Source organism: Lemur catta, chromosome 1, assembly GCF_020740605.2.
Source record: "Lemur catta isolate mLemCat1 chromosome 1, mLemCat1.pri, whole genome shotgun sequence".
NCBI classification, from domain to species: domain Eukaryota; kingdom Metazoa; phylum Chordata; class Mammalia; order Primates; family Lemuridae; genus Lemur; species Lemur catta.
The window spans coordinates 116,228,353-116,245,920 of NC_059128.1; the positions used below are offsets into that span (position 1 = coordinate 116,228,353).

Genomic DNA, 17,568 nt, shown 5'->3' on the forward strand with positions numbered 1-17,568 from the left:
ATATTGCCACAACTGCCAATATGTTTTGGAGTTACTCCATATGTGTGTCTGTGTGTAGGAGTTATATATCTGAAATGTGTCAGGGTGTGGTTGTGTGATCGTGTGTGTGTGTGTCAGTGTCCTGCAGGAACACGTGTCAGTCAGTGTATGTGCATCAGTGTGAATCTGTACGTGTCATTGTGCACTGGTGTGTCTTGGTGTCTATCAGTGTGTGTCTATGTGAGGTCTATGTTGTCGTGTGTCAGTCGGTCTCTATGTGTTTATGTGCAGCTTGTTGTGTGCGTGGGCATCATCATGTGATGGTGCATGTCAGTGTGTGGGTCATGGTGGTTTGCCAGACTTGGTGTGTGTGTGTCAGCGTGTGTGTGTGTGTGTGTGTGTGTGTAGGGGTTGTGTCAGGACGTGTGTCTTGTGCTTTGTGTGCGTTGTCTGAGTGTGCTTTGTTGTCCGAGCGTGGATCGCGTGGCCATGCGTTCTGTATGTGACATGTGTGGTGGGGTCCGAGCCCCGCCGCGTGTCAGCGTGTGTCTGCCTTGGACCGCTGGCCAGCACGTGTCAGGGCGGCCGCGTCGGTGTGCGCCCCCGCGCCCGTGTGTGCATGCATTCGTGTGTGTGTGCATGTGTGTGCGTGTGTGCGCCGGCCGCTGCTCCCCCGCCCTGCGCGCCCCTCCCCGCGCCCCTCCTCCCGCCCGCGCCGCCCGCCCGCTCCCTCTCCCCGAGTGCGCCGCTTCCAAACTTTGTCTAAACTTTCACTTTCACAGCGCGGCGGCTGCGGCGGCAGCGGCGGGTGAGGGTGACCGGCCAAGCGGCGGCGGCATGGAGTAGACGCGCGGCGGCAGAGGCGGCGGCGGCGGCGGCGGGGGACGCGAGAGGCAGCGGCGAGCGCGGCAGCGGCGGCGGCGGCGGCGGCGGCGGCGGCGGCGGCCCCGGAGCCCGCGGGGCCTAGCCTGCGAGCCGCGAGCGCAGAGCGGCGCCGGGCCGAGCGCGGGGCCGCGGGCCGGGCGGGCGCAGCGCGGCGGAGGCCGGAACAGCCGAGCCGGAGCCGGAGCCCGAGCGCGGCCGCCGCCTGCCGGGCCTCCCCACGCCGCGGCCGGCCGCCGCGCTCCCGCCCGGGCGCCCAGCTATGTACTCCCCGTACTGCCTCACCCAGGTACCGGCCGCCGCCCCCGCGCGATCGGGGGAGGGGAGCGGGCACGGGAGACCGGCCGGTGGCGCGGGCGGGCGGAGGGGGCGCGCTGCGCCCGAGGGTAGTGAGCCCGTGGGCCACCGAGGGGTGCAAGCTGCGCGGCAGGGAGTCCGGGCACGCGTGCGGGCGTCATCATGCGCGTGCGACCCTGGTCACCCGGCGGACTCCTGGTGGGGGATCCGGGGGGTGGCCAGCTGTGTCGTGGCGCTGCCCCTGGAGCGCAGGCGGGAGTTCGATTATCAGTGCGAGTGTGTGTGTGTGTGTGTGCGCGCGCGCGCGCGCTTGACTGGGGTGCGGTGGGCAGCGGGGACTTCGGCTGACCAGTGGGCGACTGTAGCATGCACCGGAGCAGTGTGGCCGCTGGCAGTGTTTGCGAGAGTGACAGACTGGCAGGAGGGTGGTCCCGAGGGCGCAGGGGGGACACTGGATCCCGCGGCGCTCTCTAGGGCAGGCGCAGCAGTTCCCGAGGGTGGCAGTGGCCAGAGTGCGTGGCGGCGACCCTTGAGGGCGGCTGGGGTGCCCGGGGCGAGCCGAGTGGCCCGGGCGTCTCCCCAAAGTCTTTGTTCAGGCCTCGCATGGGAGCGGGGCTAAGAAAATGGCGGGGCTCCCAAATTTCGGAGGGGCAGGGGAGGGGAGAGAGGGGCGGGCGCGCTGCCAGCCAGGGCCGCGCCTCTCCAACCCTGGATGTCCTAGCTGTGGGTACCCCCACCCCCAACAAACTTTTCTCGGCGCAAACTTTCTGGCCCCAGCGACCCGGGCTGCTGCAGAGTGGACCCAGCAGGCCTGGGGAATCCCGTCCCGCTGCCCAGAGACGGGAGGGGCAGGACGCAGCTGTGGACACTACCGATCTTACTTCGGCCACGCCGTCGGGCCAGCCGCGGGCACGACAGCGCCGACCTTGGCGCGCTGCTAGAGTGCGTCCCGCCTCCAGCGAAGTTCCCTGCGCTGCGCGCAGCGGTGGCCAAAGCGGGGAGGATGCCTGTCCTGCCACCCCACTCTCTGTGGGCCATGGTCTGAGGCCCTTAGAGGGCACAGGAGCTGCCCAGAATCCCACAGTGGCCCTGGCAGTGCTGCCCGCAGGGCCAGGCCACAGCTGGTAACACAGTCTCAGTAGAGGGGACACCTGGGGTTTGCTTAGCCCTGCTTGCCAGCCAGGCCTGCATGTGGAGGTTCTCTAGGGCAGGCCCTAACTGTCCCCTCTGCCCAGCCTGAGCCCTGCCAGCCATGTGCCAAGTGTGCCCACGGCTTAGAGTGGAAGTCCACGTGGATACGGCTGCTACTCAGGCTGGAGTGTGCCTGAAGCATGCATGGGTGTCAAGGGGTGGGAGGGTTTGTCCAGTGTGTGTCAGCTGTGGCCACACCACACTCTTGTATGCACAGGTGTGAATGTATGTGCATATGAGTCAATCTGGAGTCTGCATGTGGCCCCTGCGGGTCAGCCGTGGGCAGGCCTGTGTGGCATGGCTGTGTGTATGGCCCAGGGAGTGGGTTTTCCTGTAGAAAGCGGCCCTGAGTATGTGTCAGTGAGGGCTCAGATGCATGTGGACATGGTGCAGTGTGCATGCAGGTGTGAGCAGGCCCTATGACCACCATGTCATTGTGTGGGAGACCCCCATATCTGTGCCTCCAACTCCATGACTGTGTCGGGCCCCCACATAATAACCCTGTCCACTCAACTGGATTTGAGCTGCGGCTGCCTTTGGGGCTACTCTGGGCTGGCCTGCATGGCCAGTGTTTGGGGCCTAGACCCCATGCTCAAACAGTGCCTTTGCCCACCAGGCCACCAGCCCGGCTCCCCAAGCAAACATGCCAGACATCTAGGCCTGCTCCCCCGTGGCTTGGGCAAGACACCCGCCCCTTGGATTTCACAGCACCCTGGGAGACAAAATGCCAGCCAATACACTGGTGACAAGGCTAGGAAGAGGCCAGGGTGGCCCCCAGACCCACGGTGACTGCCATGGGGCTTGACTCTGTGACACCCGAAAAGAGAGTAAGGGCTCGGATCTATGTGAGCTGCAGATCCAGGCTACGACAGCTTGAGTGTGCCAGGGTGGCTGCGGAGAGGAGTGGGCACAGTCTCCCCAGGCTGCCAGCCCTGTGCGGTAGGCAGGGAAACCCCTCGGCTCTGGGCAGGCGGCTGCTGTCAGCCGGTCAGCAGGGTCTGGCTTGCCCCTTCCCGACAGCCACATCTCTGTTTTTACAAATTTTTCTGCTTCCATAGCTTGCTCTGCTGGTCTCTGTTTTTCTGACAGCCTCTTTCATTCACTGTCTTTTTCTCTGTCTGTTTCTCTCTGTCTCTGGCTTGTTTTTGACCCTTTTTGGTTTCTCTTTCTCCATCTCTGGGCTTCTATATCTCTCTGGTTCTGGCCCTTCTCTGCTCCCCCCTCCCCTGGCGTCTCGGACTCTCTCTCTCTGGCCTGGCGCTCTCTCCCTCTCTCTCCCTTTTCTTTTTTTCAAACCAGAATTGGCTTTGATTTTAAAGTCAATAAATGATTGAGCAGGAATGAGTTTGGAGCAGCGGGGCCCTGGCGGGGAAAGACACTGTGGGCGAGGGGGAAGAGTTGGGGGGGGGAAATCTCCTTCTAGAAAAAGCATCGAAATCCAGGGCGTCCGGGCGGGGTGGTTGCTGGAGCTATTCAAGCCCATTGCGGCCACAGGCCTGAGTCCTAGGCAGAGAGAGTGGGTGGACGGATGGGACCCCCCAACAAATAGACACACGCTAGGATGTGGACACGTGCACACACCACTGCCAGCGCCAAGATGGGGATAAAAAGGTCCCGCTCACACAGATGTCCAGACACACGACCATCGACAGACCTATGGACCTATGGACACAGGAAACCATGGAATTTTGTTCACCCACCACAACAAACACACTTTAACATACACGCACCCCTTGTGATGGGACACGTGTATCAATGTAGACTCAGAGACACCGCAATACCTCCCAGACACACGGCCATTGACACATATATGAACACAGGAAACTGTGGACCCATGTTCACAACACATAAACACACACATCCCTGGAGACAGGACACGGATAAGGATTTAGGCTTATGGAGACAGCGACACCTCCCAGACTCACAGAGCCCTCAACACACACTCGGACACAAGCAGACTCAAATGTGGGTTCACCCCCACACACACTCAAGGACGGACAGAGGGATGGACACACACCTTCATCACAGAAGACATGCAGTGCTGTTGGCTCGTCCAGGTGTGTACATAGATACCTTCTCAAACACACACGCACACACACACACACACACACACACACAATGCACCAGTGCATGTTCCCCCTTCACTGACACACAAACATGCAGATACTTGCTAACACACAAAAAGACATGGGCACGTACGCATATACACTCACCCTCAGACACACACCTACCCACACCAACCCTGCCACGCAAACAGTGGGATATTCGTGTACTCTTGTTTTTGCACAGTCCCCTGCCTAAACTCCTTCCAGGGGAGGAGCATGGCCAGGGCCTCTCGGATGCCTGCTCTCTCTCTGGGTCACTGTGGTCACCCCTCTGTCCCTGCACCAGCCTGGTTGGTGCCCCCTTTTAATGGTGCATTTTCTCTCCAGCTCAGGCCCTGCCTACTTCATGCACACTGCTGGGCTGGAGGTTGTGTGGGCATGATCCAGGATGGGGTAGGCCCCAGTTGGGGCTGGGTTGGTACTCCAGGAGATGTCTTGATGCGGGGCCAGGCCAAGTTTGGAGCCCAGGGCTCTGCTGGGGGCTGGAACGTCTTGTGTAGCCTTGAGCGCTCCCAGACACAGGCTGTGCGAGCTGAGGTCAAGGGCTAGGCTCTGCCGTAAGACAGCACTGGGTTTGAGCTGCAGCTGTGCATCTTCTCATCCCATGACTTGCAGCACAGTGTTTTCCTGGTCTGTAAAATGGGCACCAATGGTGTCTATCTCTTGGGCAATGATTAGGCTCTGAATAGTGGCTGGCATAGGGCATAGTGTGTGCTGGAGAAATGGTAGTTATTGTCATTTTGTTTGTCATCCTCCCAGACCCTCCCAGCTGGAAGAAGGATGCTTCTGAGGGGTAGAAGACAGGGTCAAGCACATCCTAACCCTAGAAATCCAAGTGGACCACCTAAAGGAGGAGGCAAGAGAAGAGTCTGGAAGGATGTGGGCTGACTCATGGCCCGGCTCCTTTCTCTTGGGTGGGTCCTGTAGGCCAAGCAGCGGGTAGAGAGAGATGATGGTGGGGTGGGGTGGGGCAGGGGAGAGACAAGGTCTTCACTGTCCGGTGGAGACCAGGTGTCCTTCTTGGGGGCTCTGAGTCCTGGTACAGGAGCACATGTGCACACATGTATCCAAATGTGAGTGGGGCAGAGCCTGGAGACTGGCTGTGTGCTGCTGGTGACTTCAGGGATGTTCCCAAAGCTCCAGGGCTGCTTCTGCATCTGCACCTGGGCATTGTCACCTGGACACACCATGGGGACAGGACGCATGTGTCCCTATGTGGGCACTGGGCCGGATGGATCGAGGGGCATTGTGGGGTGGGTGTGGGGGCCAGGCATGCAGCCGCGGTGCCATGGCTGCCGGTGAGATCTCCTGGTGGTCAGTGTCTCACCCCCAGCCTATGCATCCAGCCCTCAGAGATCCTGTCCCTTGCTCGTGAAGCTTGAATTTGGGGTTGAGTTTATTCTTCCAGCTGGACCAAGGAAGGCAGTGGGGCTGGGTACCTGCCCTTTTCTCCAACACCGTGATGACGACAGGACTTCTGTCCATCCCCTCAAGCTGGGGTGGGGGAAGGAGGGGGTGTCTTCATTTTCCTGCCCCCAAAACCCTGGATGTGGGGATGGGGGGCAGGGGGACGGCTGTGAGCGGCTATCTGGGTTCTCTCAGATCCACCTGCATGTTAATTGTCTCGTCTGGCCTCAGAGCCACCATATTCCCGCAGGTATCTGTGTGGCCGTGTGTCCCTTTCCACATGTCTCTGAGTGTCTGTCACCGGGCACTACCTGCATGTGACTCCAAAGATCATCACACGCTCCATCTCTTGTGTATTTGGTGTCGAGGGTGTCGGGGAGTATGTCACTATGAGTGTCACTGTGCCTATGCGGTCTTTGTGTCATGGCACCGTTGCGGCATGTCACTGTGTGCGGCAATGTGTGTTAGTGTACCTGTTGCTGTCTTTGTCTCTGTGCTTTGTCTTTGGGGTGACAGTGTCCCAGCGACATGCGTCACATCTGTGGCAGTGTGTTTTTCTGGATGTCCACGTGTCACGGCAAGGAGTGTATTGGTGTGCCTCACATGTATGTTGGCCTTTCCATGTCAACCTGTGTCCATGTAAGTGTCAATGCATGTCTCCAGGTGTTGCCCTCCCCCTTATCATTGTGTGTCCTGGGCCTGTCCCTGTCACTGTCATTGTGTATCTCACCTCATGGGCCCCTCTCTCTGGCACCATGCATGATACCCACTATGGCGGCTGGGCAAGCGGCTGGGAGCAGGCTGCACTGTGGCCTTGCCGGGGGGCCCCGCCCATGCCCCCAGCCCGGCATGGACAGAAGCCCATTGTGTGCGGCAAGGTGCGGGTGTGTGTGTTTGGGCCGCCCACAGGCCTCCCTCTGTCTGCCCGGCGCACATTGATCTTGGCTTCTGCCTGTGTCCGTTCTAGCCTGGCCAGCTGGGTGTCCGGCTGTCTCTGTGGGCCTGAGCCCACCATCCCTGCCATCCCCACCACCCCCACAGTCCGGCCTGTCCTGGGTCCCAGACCCCTGAGCCACCTGCTGTCCCTCCAAGCCTCTGAGGGCGCCAATTTGGAAACTGAGGCCCCCCTTTCTCTCCCCCTTTCTCTCTCTCTCTCTCTCTCTTTCCTCCCTCTCTCCTCCCCTCCTCCCTCCTCCCGCTCCCTCTCTCCCTCTCTCTCTCCTCCTGCCAAACGCGTCTTGGCTCTGTCTGAATATCTCTCCTCCTCGATTTTTGGCTCCAGCTCTGGGCGCGTTCACTAAAGGAAGAAGGGCTAGCTCCCCACCCCCTACCCCTTTCCTCACCGCCTCCCCCTCCCGAGGAGCCCCTCTGAGGGCGGGAGTGGCCTCGTGCAGGGGCCTGGGCCCCCGAGCAGGCTTGGCCAGGAGGGCACAGGCTTGGTGGTGAGGGGGCAGCGTGGACAGGGCCTGGTGGCTGGAGGGGGCGGTGGGTAGGGTGACCATGCTGCCCAGCTGGGCGGGCGTGTGGGCAGGGAGGGGTCGGGGGCACAGAGCTGGGGTGTCTGGCTTCTGGTGGGGCTGGCAGGCCTCTGTGAGGCGCAGCTGTGCCCAGAACTCCGAGTTGCATTTGCCACCACTACCGATGTGGCTGCGCCAGCCAGGGAGGGGAGGCGGGTAGCGGGCACTGCGGCGCTCTGCAGCCAATCAGAAGCGGGAGTTGCACTGGGGAGCTCTCCTCACACTGGGCCCCACCCTGAGGGGAGCCGGGGTGGTGGCCAGCACAGGCAGGGGGCAGTGCCCACTGCTACCACTGAGGACCCTGCCCCCTCAGCCGAAGCCCAGTGCCAGCCTTCCTGGCACAGATCGGACAAGAGCAGGAGTCTGTCTGTCCCCACCTGAATCAGCATGAGCCAGGCTGGAGGAAGGGGCAGCACAGAGGTGCACCGATACAGCCTCCCAACCTTTTAGTCCACAGCAAGCAGGAGCTGGGGGCTGGGGCCAGGGGCCAAAACATCCAGGTGGTTCCATCCAAATATCGGCTTTGGTTGGATCATCTGGGGGGTAGGGGGGTTTATTCTGGGTCCATCTCACACAAAGTCACACACTCTCACTGGCATATTCAGGCACAAAGAATCACGCTGCCACATACTGGCACACTACACCTCCCTCAATCAAACAGACATAGGCGTCCCCACACAAAGAGGGCTGCCCTCACACACAGACACCTAGAGGCACTTGGCCACACCCGAACACATTGATGCAGCATTACACACGCAGAGCACAGACACACGGGACACGCACAATCACATGGTCACATGCCATGAAACACACAGCGCACAGGCACTACCACCACCGTCAAACACCTGGGAGTACATGGAACCCACAGACACAGCAGGAAACACACAGCACACACACTGGATAACTGTGTCAGACACCCAAACAGCTCATGAGAGCACCGATACACCTGCACATACCACCAGACACACGGGAACACACACGAGCCCACGCATAACACACTCTCAGACACACAGACACATACATACTCTAACCCAGTGCCGCCAGTGGTGATCTTGCCCGTTGGGGAAGGTCTGGAAACATTTTTAGTTGTCACATTCAGAGGTGAAGGGGTGGCCAGGGATGCTGCTCAGTATCCTACAATGCACAGGACCCCCCCCCCACCGGCCTGCCACAGAGAACAATCCAGCCCCAAATATCAGTAGTGCCCAACTTGGGGCTGGACATAGTGGTTCACGCCTGTAATCCCAATGCTTTAGGAAGCTGAGACGGGAGGATTGTCTGAGGCCGGAGTTTGAGACCAGCCTGGGCAACATAGCAAGACCCTGTCTCTACAAAAAATTTTTAAAAATTAGCTGGGTGTGGTAGTGCATCTGTACTCCCAACTACTCAGGAGGCTGAGGTGGGAGGATCACCTGAGCCCATGAGTTCCAGGTTGCAGTGAGCTATGATGACACCACTGCACTCCAGCTGGGGTGACAGAGTGAGACCCTGTCTCAAAAACAAACAAACAAACAGAAAACTATAGTAGAAACCCTGTCCCACATACTCCAGAAACACAGTAACGCACACGAGCACAGCTAACCCTTGACACGTATTATACACACACACACATATCAGACAAGAGGCCAGCTGACACATCACACACACAGTCTCGCTCACCAGGACCCCGGCATTGTCACATAGGCAACTCTCCACCAACAAACCCAGGGATGAGTGGCGTGGCATGCACACAGTCCCGTGTTACCCCACCACATGGGGACAAGTCATACCCACACATGCATTTGCACTTGGGCCACACCTGGCCCTGGTTGGAAATGGCACCCAAGAGATGAGACCTGCCCAATGGCACCTCCTCTCTGCCTGCCAGCCCCACTGGCTGTCTTTGAGCAGCAGCAACAACCACCCTAACCTCTCTGGATAGAATTGGGAGCCCCAAATCCCTGCCCTGGTTTGTAGAAGCATAGGATGGAGGCAAGCCTGGGATGCCACATGCCCACCCCTGCCAAGGGCATCCCTGGCCTTCTGGACCCAGTGGCTGAGGGCCCCACCCTCACTGCCCTGCTCCTGGCAGCCATAGAGAGAAGAATGGTGATGAAGTTAAACTCCGAGACTCATGTCCTCTGTGGGGCTATCTCACTAACCCTTTGGCCTTCAACTCCCCATTTCTTTCTTTTCTTTTTTCTTTTTCTTTTCCTTTCTTTTTTTTTTTTTTTTTTTGGGATAGGGTCTCGCTCTGTCACCCTGGCTAGAGTGCAGTGGCGTCATCGTAGCTCACAGCAACCTCAAACTCCTGGGCTCAAGTGATCCTCCTGCCTCAACGTCCCGAGTAGCTGGGACTACAGGTGTGTGCCACCATGCTCCGTTATTTTTTCTATTTTTAGTAGAGACAGGGTCTTGCTCTTGCTCAGGCTGGTCTCAAACTCCTGAGCTCAAGCCATCCTCCTGCCTCAGCCTCCTAGGGTGCTAGGATTACAGGTGTGAGCCACTGCACCCAGCCGCAAACTCCCCATTTCTGACTCTGGAGAAAGAAGAAAGGCGGTCAGCGGCACAGTAGAGGGAGATGGGATAATAGTGAAATGAATGTTTGTGCTAAAAATCCTCAAAGCTAACAGGTACTGCATGTTTGCTGTGTCATGCTCTCTGCAAAGCGCCTCCCCAGCTTGTCTCCTTGAATCCTTCTTCGTGAGGCAGATACTGTTATTAGGAGAGTGGGGCCTCTGGAGCCAGCTTCCTGGGTTCAAATCCTGGCTCTGCCACTCACTAGCTGTGTGACTTTGGGCAAGTCACTTAACCTCTCTGGGTCTCAATTTCTGCATCTAGCAAGAAGGACTGCAATAAGGATCTGAGGAGCTGGTTCACAGAAAGTGTTTTAAAACTGTGCTTGATGTGAAGTAAGTGCTTGATTTTATAGACGAAAAACCTAGACCCAGTGCTAGAGGGTCATGGGCTAGGTGGAGTCTGAGCCCCTTCTCTGATTGACACCACCCTAAATCCTGATGATGGGACAGAATTACAGCTTGCTCTCTGGCTTTTTCAAATTTTGGAGCTGGCCTGCATACCCTAACACCCCCACGCCCCCATTTGAAGTGTGACCCAGCTGTCAGCCCTTGAATCCTCCTTACCACCCTGACCTTTGGATCTTCTTCTGTCCAGGGCTCAGAATAAGGGTGGATGGTAGTCTCACCCCCCTGCACTCCCAGTGGCCAGGCTTTGTGCCCTCACCCCAGCAGGGCTGGACGCCCTCTCCCACACCTTGCTGGGCACCCAGCCGGAGCCTACATGCTGGGGGTGCAGCCAGGGGCCTGTGCATTCCTTCAGCAAATATTTACCAAGCACCTCCTGGGTGCCAGGCCCTGTTTTAGGCCCTGGGGACTCAGCAGGGAGCAAAACCGGCAAAGGTGCCGGCCCTAGTGGGAGGGCAGACACTGAAGCTGATAAACGAGGGAGGGTCCGGTCTGAGAGAGTGCTAGGTGCTGTGGGGGAAAGAGAGCAGGTGGGGACCTTGGGAGTGCTGGGCAGCTGCGGTTTTAGCAGAGGTGGTAAGGGAGGCATCACAGTGAGGTGCTGATGTTTAGTGGTGCCCTGCTACAGCTCAGTGGAGCCTGTGGGCCCCATGCCCTCTCTCAGGGGCAGTTTGGAGGTCAAGGGTGAGTGGCTTAGCATGGTCTTGCCCACCATTTGCCTAGAACGCACGGCCCGTCGTTGCTTCAGTCTGAGCTTGCCCATTATCCATACTTGTGGATACGCCATGTGGTGCCCGCCCAAGACCTGGGGACAAGATGGCCAAGGCCTTTCCCATAGAGAAACCAGGTCTTGACGGGCACTGGGTATTCTCAACCCTGCCACTCTGAGCTGGGGGATGGAGCGGGGGCAGCTGGTGGCCCAGAGTGGCACTTCCACCTGGGCCCCTCGATTTAGCTCCCCCGGGGCGGGCCCAGTTTATTTTTACCCCAGCCTGTCACCCTGGCAGTACCAGGCTGCGCCATCTTTGCAGGGTCTTGGGGATCTGCCCACAGCTTGGGGGAGACCTGGATTTGCCTGCTGGGTCCCCCAACTGCCACTGGGTTCCAGATTCTCTCTGTCTCCAAAGCTCTAGGCTCCAGGGCTCTGAGCCGGGGGGCTGGTGGGGTCGGCACCTCAGGCTGGCAACCACTGTGCCCAGCCTGGTGGCATTTGGTTTGGCGCCCTGCCTGCCCGCCACCCCCACCCCATGCCCGGGCAGAGCCGAGCGGCTGCTGCTGCCAATCTCCATTTCAAAGCTGGGGGTGGGGGTGGAGGAGTGCTGGGCGCCTCAGGGCCCTCTGCCTGTCCCATGCCATCTGGGGCTCATCCCCCATGCCCACGCCCTGGAAGGGTCCAGCCTGTGTGCTGCCCCTTCCCACTGCTGCCCCTTCCCAGCCTGGAGCTCCGGGAGGATGCCCGCCCGCCTGGCTTCCATCTTCTCGGCTGTTCCCTCCCCTCCTCCCTCTCCCCTGCGTGCCTGTAATGGCGCACCATTTTTGGCATCTCCTCCCCCTCCCCCTCCCATAGGCACCAACCTCACTTCCAAACCCTCCATCGCTGGCTCTTGGGCCTTCTCAGCCGCCTGGGGCTGGAACCTGGAAATGGAAGTTGGGGGAGGGTGGGCGCTGGGTATGTGGGCACCAGGGCCTTTCTGGGTGCTCGTGTGTGTGTCTGGGTTGGGGGGCACAAGTTCTAAGCCAGCTCACTCAACCTGCCTCTTTCCGTTTCTCCTCAAGGTTGTTAGAGCTGGACTGCAGCAACAGTGGGACCCTCCCATTTCTGACCATGCCCCGGGCCTGGGGTTGGCCTCTAGGCCACCAGGAAACCAGGGTGGATATCTGTGCTCAAGCCCAGGCCCTGGATTGGCAAAAGCAAGGCTTTATCCATGGGGTGCCCTGAACCTTCCTCCCCTAAGTTCCCCCACAGGGCTCCAAGATTCCTGCTTCCCCTTTCCAGACCTGAGGTGGGGGAGCCAAGCCCCACCTTGGGCACTTGTGCCCCCAGAGGGACAAGGGACTTCGGAGGAACCGGTTTACTGCCCTCCTCCCCCACCAAGCCGGCTGCCCGCGCCTCTCTCGGCACTAAACAAAGTTTGCTAAGTAACTTCAAATGTTATTTGAGGACGGCCTGGCCTCAACCCAAGGCGGCCCTGTGGAAACTTGTTTTTCGCTGCTGAGGCTGCGAGTATCAAAGACACACTTTCGGGGGAGTGGGGTGGGGGGTGCTTCGACGCCTCTCCCCTCTCTGTGGCAGGGGCTGGCCCTGAAAGGACACACAGACACACAGGGCAGACACACACAGGCCTGCATCGATCGAAGGACACACATGTCATGCTGAGGCCTGCACACCAGAGATGGCCGCAGGACAGCCATGGAGCTCGGCATACAGAACACATATAACACATGCACATACTGACACACCACGGGGGAGGGAGGAGTGTCACAGGGTGCTGCCTTCCCCACTCCTGCCCACGAGCCGTAGGATTCTTTCAGCTGAATTCTTTTGCCACGTTGGAGAAAGTACACAACTTTGATGCTCAGGGTCCTGTATTCTCACATCTCTAGGGGATGCTTGGATGGGTCTTCCCATGCTGGTTAAAATGCCTGGGTTGGAACTGTGGCCCGACTGCTTTTTGTCTAAGCCTGGGTTTTCTTGTCCCTCTGGCAGTGTTGTGACCCCAAAAGTAGGCTCTGAGAATAGGGCCTGGCGGACAAGTGATGCTCATAAGTGTCTGAGGGCAATTACTCTGAAAACCTGTTACGTGTCAACCCTGACTGGAGGCCCTGACCCCAGGCAGCTGCAGGTTCTCCATATCCTGGGAAGAGCCGGCGCTGACTTCTCTTCCTGATCCTTCTCTCCCTCTGCCTTTTCTTCTCTCTGGTTCTCTTAGTTTCTTCCTCCCTTTTTCTCCCAGTTTTTTTTTTTTTTTTTTTTTGAGACATTCTCGCTCTGTCGCCTCGGGTAGAGTGCAGTGGCATCATCACAGCTCACTGCAACCTCAGACTCCTGGGCTCAAGCAATCCTCCTGCCTCACCCTCCTGAGTAGCTGGGACTACAGATACATGCCATGACGCCCAGCTAATTTTTCTATTTTTGGTAGACGGGGTCTCCCACTTGCTCAGGCTGGTCTCTAACTCCTGGCCTCAAGAGATCCTCCCACCTCGGCCTCCCAAAGTGCTAGGATTGCTGGCGTGAGCCACCGCATTCGGCCTCCCAGCTTTTCTTGATCTTTCCCCAAACCCCTCTTCTTCTTTCTCTGGTCTCCACTAGCCCTGCCCTGGCCTGGAGCTCAGGGAAAGTGTAGGAAAAATGGCAGGTGTGCATTCCTCCCTGAAGCCAGCCAGGCCTACAGTCCCTCATACCCTGAGCTCCCTGATGACCTGCCTGGGGTCCTCCAAACCCCAGCAAGAAGCTGGGCGCTGGGCACTTGAGCTGACATAGTGGGTGCAGAGCAGGCTTTGTCACAGGGTCCTCTAACCTGTCACTTCTGAGGTCTGCAAACTAGTGGGGCCTCAGTGAACTCACTGGAAAAACCAAGGCCCAAGGGGACACTAGAGAGCCTCCCCATCCTGTTCAGCCAGATCCCCACCGAGGTGGGTTTGCGGGCGTCCCCCCAACCCAGTCCCACACACTGCCTCATCTCCACTCACAGTCAACGCCCGCAACACCCCGCCACCCGCAGTCTGTCGCACAGTGACAGCCTGTCACAAGCACCGCCGCACACCGGCACAATCTGTCGTCCACGCACAGTCTCACACACAACCTGTCACACACACGCACACACACACAGCGGCACAGTCGCACACACAGCCAGCCTCACGCGATCACACCAAGCGTCACAGCTTGTCACAGCCATAGATTCCTCACAATAAAAATAACAGCTACCGACTCCAGAGCAATTATGCCCAGGCAGCGGGTGGGTGGGGAGTGGGGGGGGTGGGCATACATGACCTCCTGTGACCCTCCCGATGAGAGGCGGGTATGAGTAACCTGTTTTACAGGTGAGGAAACAAAGGCCACAAGGTCAAGTGCCAAGGTCATGGGCCTAGAAGTGGAGTGGTGAGAATTACTCAGCCAGGTCCCCAGGGGCAAGCAAGACTTAAACAGGTCACTCCACCTTTTCAACCCCCTGCAGCCCACCTGAGGCTCCTCCTTCCCTCCCTTTCCCTGGGAATTCCCTTCCCATTCCCCAAGTGGGGAAAACTGAAGCCCCGGCAAAGAAATAGGAAGGGGCCTCCTGGCCCTGCTGATTAAGGGTGCTCAAACCATCTGCCCTTGGCTGGGGGAAATCAAGCCATGCCCTGAAAATGCTACTTGGCTCTAAATGGGCACTTGTGGGCACTAAAAACCCACTGGACAGTGCAGCACTATCTGAGGGGTGATTACATGTGTGGTGGGCACCAGGTTTGAATGTCTGCTGTGTGGGTGTCAGTGGCAGGGAGAGCTGGGGATAGCCAGTAGTGGCAGCAGCCTGTGGTCCTGCAGGTGATTCAATGTGGTTGGATGAGGCCAGGGGTCTTGGAAGAGGGAGAAGAGAAGACTTAGGACCTCAAACCTCCTGTCCCTGTCCACACGGGTAGAGTGGCCGCTATGGGCTGCGGGGTTTCCAAAAGCACCTTGGCCCAGGCCAGGCCCCATCGTGGGATGGGGGATGGGGCCCTCCGTGCTCACGGGTGCTTCCTCCTCTGCAGCTAGCCTCCCCTTGCTTTCCCCTTCTTTGTTCCACCCGCGCCCGATCCCCCAGGGCTTCCCCTATTTGAGTTGCCTGGGCCAAAACCAACAGAACTCCAACGACATCCATCCTTGGCCCCGCGGGGCTGCCGGCCCTGCCCCATGGTCGGCTCAGGGGCCAGATCCCGGCTCTTCGGAGTCCAGACGGAGGCCCCGCGCACGTGGCCACTCCTGGGGCGAGCACAAGCACTAGCGCACACCCCTGCACTGAGGCTCTGATGGGGGACCCTGGCGCGCACAGGCCCATGTCGGACACCCGAGCAGGGCACTCAGGCACGCACAGGCACATAGGCGCGCTCCCGCACTATTGCTCTGACCCGGGTCCGGGTCCGAAGCTCGTCATTGCCCTGCGTCCCCGACCAGGATCCCAAACACTGAAAGGTTATATGTACTCTCAGCCCTAATACCCCAAGAAGACTGCCCAGTGCATAAACACGCCCGCGTCCGGCACCACGTGGGGGTCTCGAACACACGCATGTCTTCCCTTGCTCTCGCTGGATGGGGATTCTGAGCGCACGTACTGCCCGGCTCCTCCATGAAGGTCCTGGGCTCCAGTGGGTCCGTGAGCCTGCTGGAGTCTTTGGTGCCCACGTACGTGCCTCCAGGCCCACGCGGGCACACACCTCCCCAGCCTGCACACGCGAGTTTCACGTGAGCCACACACCTGCCAGGACGCCCAGGGCACCTGGCTCCAAAACCGCATTCAGGTTGTTGGGGGAGGGGGCTGGGAAAAGAGGCCTAATTCGCATCTCCCCCACCTCTCTCAGAACACCCGCCTCCCCAAATATCCCTGGGGGCACAGGTGAGACGCCCAAGAACTGCTGCTGCCCAGTGGCGCCCCTGCATGTGCTATATTTATATTTGAAATTTGTACCTTTATATATACTTTTTATATGTAAGAACCGCTCCCCCCTCTTCCCGCTCCACGTTTGTACTTGGATTTTACCACCCCCACTAGGCTTCGTCCCAAACCTGCAAAAACCATTTCTCCAGGCAGGGACGTGGGGCTAGGCAGCGGCAGCCCTCCCCCTTTCCTCTGCGGACGTCCCACATTCTTAAAGACTTGGGACCCCCTCCCCCGAAGGAAGGGCTGGATGGACTGCATCGCCGAATCCCCGCAGCCCCCAAAACACAAGACACAATCGCGGGGGTGGGTGCTGGCGGCGGCGGCGGCGGCGAGACGTTGCTTTTTGGTGTGTGTTTGCTGTTGCAGCTTAAATTAACCCTGAGTGACGGCCCGCAATTCTCCACAAAGAGGCCATTTAATGTCCCCCAACCTCGGGCAAAACCTCCACTTGTCTTGAGTTCAGCTTGGCCGCTGAGGCAGTGCGCTACTAGCCCCTCTGGCCTTCCCTTCAGGTGCGCCCCGGGCGTGGGGATGAGCACCCTGCGCGCGCCGTGGACCGCAGGAGCCAGTGTGGGTGGGTTTTGGAGGGGTGGGGGATGTCTTAAAATAGAAGCGCATGGCTGCTGAGCGGAAGCAGGGTGATGCCCCAAGACTCCCCAGACACCCCACTGCCTAACCATAGGGCTTCAATGTCCCAACCCCGCTGAAGAATGTTAGACGGGTCCATCACTTCACCTCCGGGTCCCCCAGGGGAGGAGCCGGTCTGTCCCCTAAATCGGCCGAACCCCCCCCAAGTCCCGGTGTGCACTATGTCTAGTGCCTGTGCATAGCCCCAGGGTGGACCCCTCCACAGGTGCCCGATGCCACCCACAGGCTTCTTTCATTGTAGCCTCCTGGGGGTTCTCTTAGCACGTGGCATTTCCCGGACCCGCGGCAAGTGGCTGGAGGCTGTGGGTGGGTGGGGAGGCCTCCCGCGGGCCCAGGCAGGAGGAAGGCCGTGTGCTTTCCACGCCACGGAACATGGGTGCTGACCGTCGCCGTCACTTGCACTGTGCCCCGCTGGGTGGGAGGAGAGGACACCATACCTCACAGAAGCTCTCTCTTAAGTCCCCGACCCTGGAGCGCAGGGGTCCTCGGGCCGCTAGCTGGACGTGTGCAAAGCCTGGCGTGCATTGCGCGCGCGTGCGCGGGGACGAAAAGGCGGGAAACAGTGCATCAAGGCCCTGGATTTGGAAAGCTCCTGTGGTGCGCGTCGAGGTGGCTTGGACCTGAACCACGCTGTTTGTTGAGTGAGAACTCTGGACACGTGAGCGGGAACTGAGAGCCTAGGTGAGGCCTTTGACCCTTTGTGCCGCCAGAGGTCCCAGAATGATCCCTCTTGGCCACAGTAGGCCCTCTTGTGTGTGGGGGTCCCTGGAGCGTCCTTGTGGCTCCGCATTGCGCAGGCGCGGCTCTGTCCTGACAGGGCCCAGGCTAATCCCTCACAGTGGCCCCCCAAAAAGTGACCCCGTGCCAGGTTCGCTTTCTGGGCCCCTCCCATTTGGAGCTTCAAAGGCTGCCATCAGAAGGAGCACAGATGTGGGCATTTTTGCCTCAAGGCTGGTCTAGT

General features: G+C 59.2%; 1 protein-coding gene across 4 annotated transcripts in view; it reads left to right on the forward strand.

Moving 5' to 3' along the window:
- Positions 1-739: 739 nt before the first annotated feature.
- NFIX (nuclear factor I X) overlaps positions 740-17,568 on the forward strand; it is a 98,609-nt gene continuing 81,780 nt past the window's right edge. For 2 of the 4 annotated variants that reach the window (XM_045550423.1, XM_045550442.1), the window contains exon 1: positions 740-1,150. In XM_045550423.1, the coding sequence (XP_045406379.1) occupies positions 1,124-1,150 (27 nt within the window). In that variant the 5' untranslated portion in view covers positions 740-1,123. The remainder of the gene's footprint in view (positions 1,151-17,568) is intronic. The other 2 variants (XM_045550450.1, XM_045550458.1) reach the window with 1 other exon arrangement.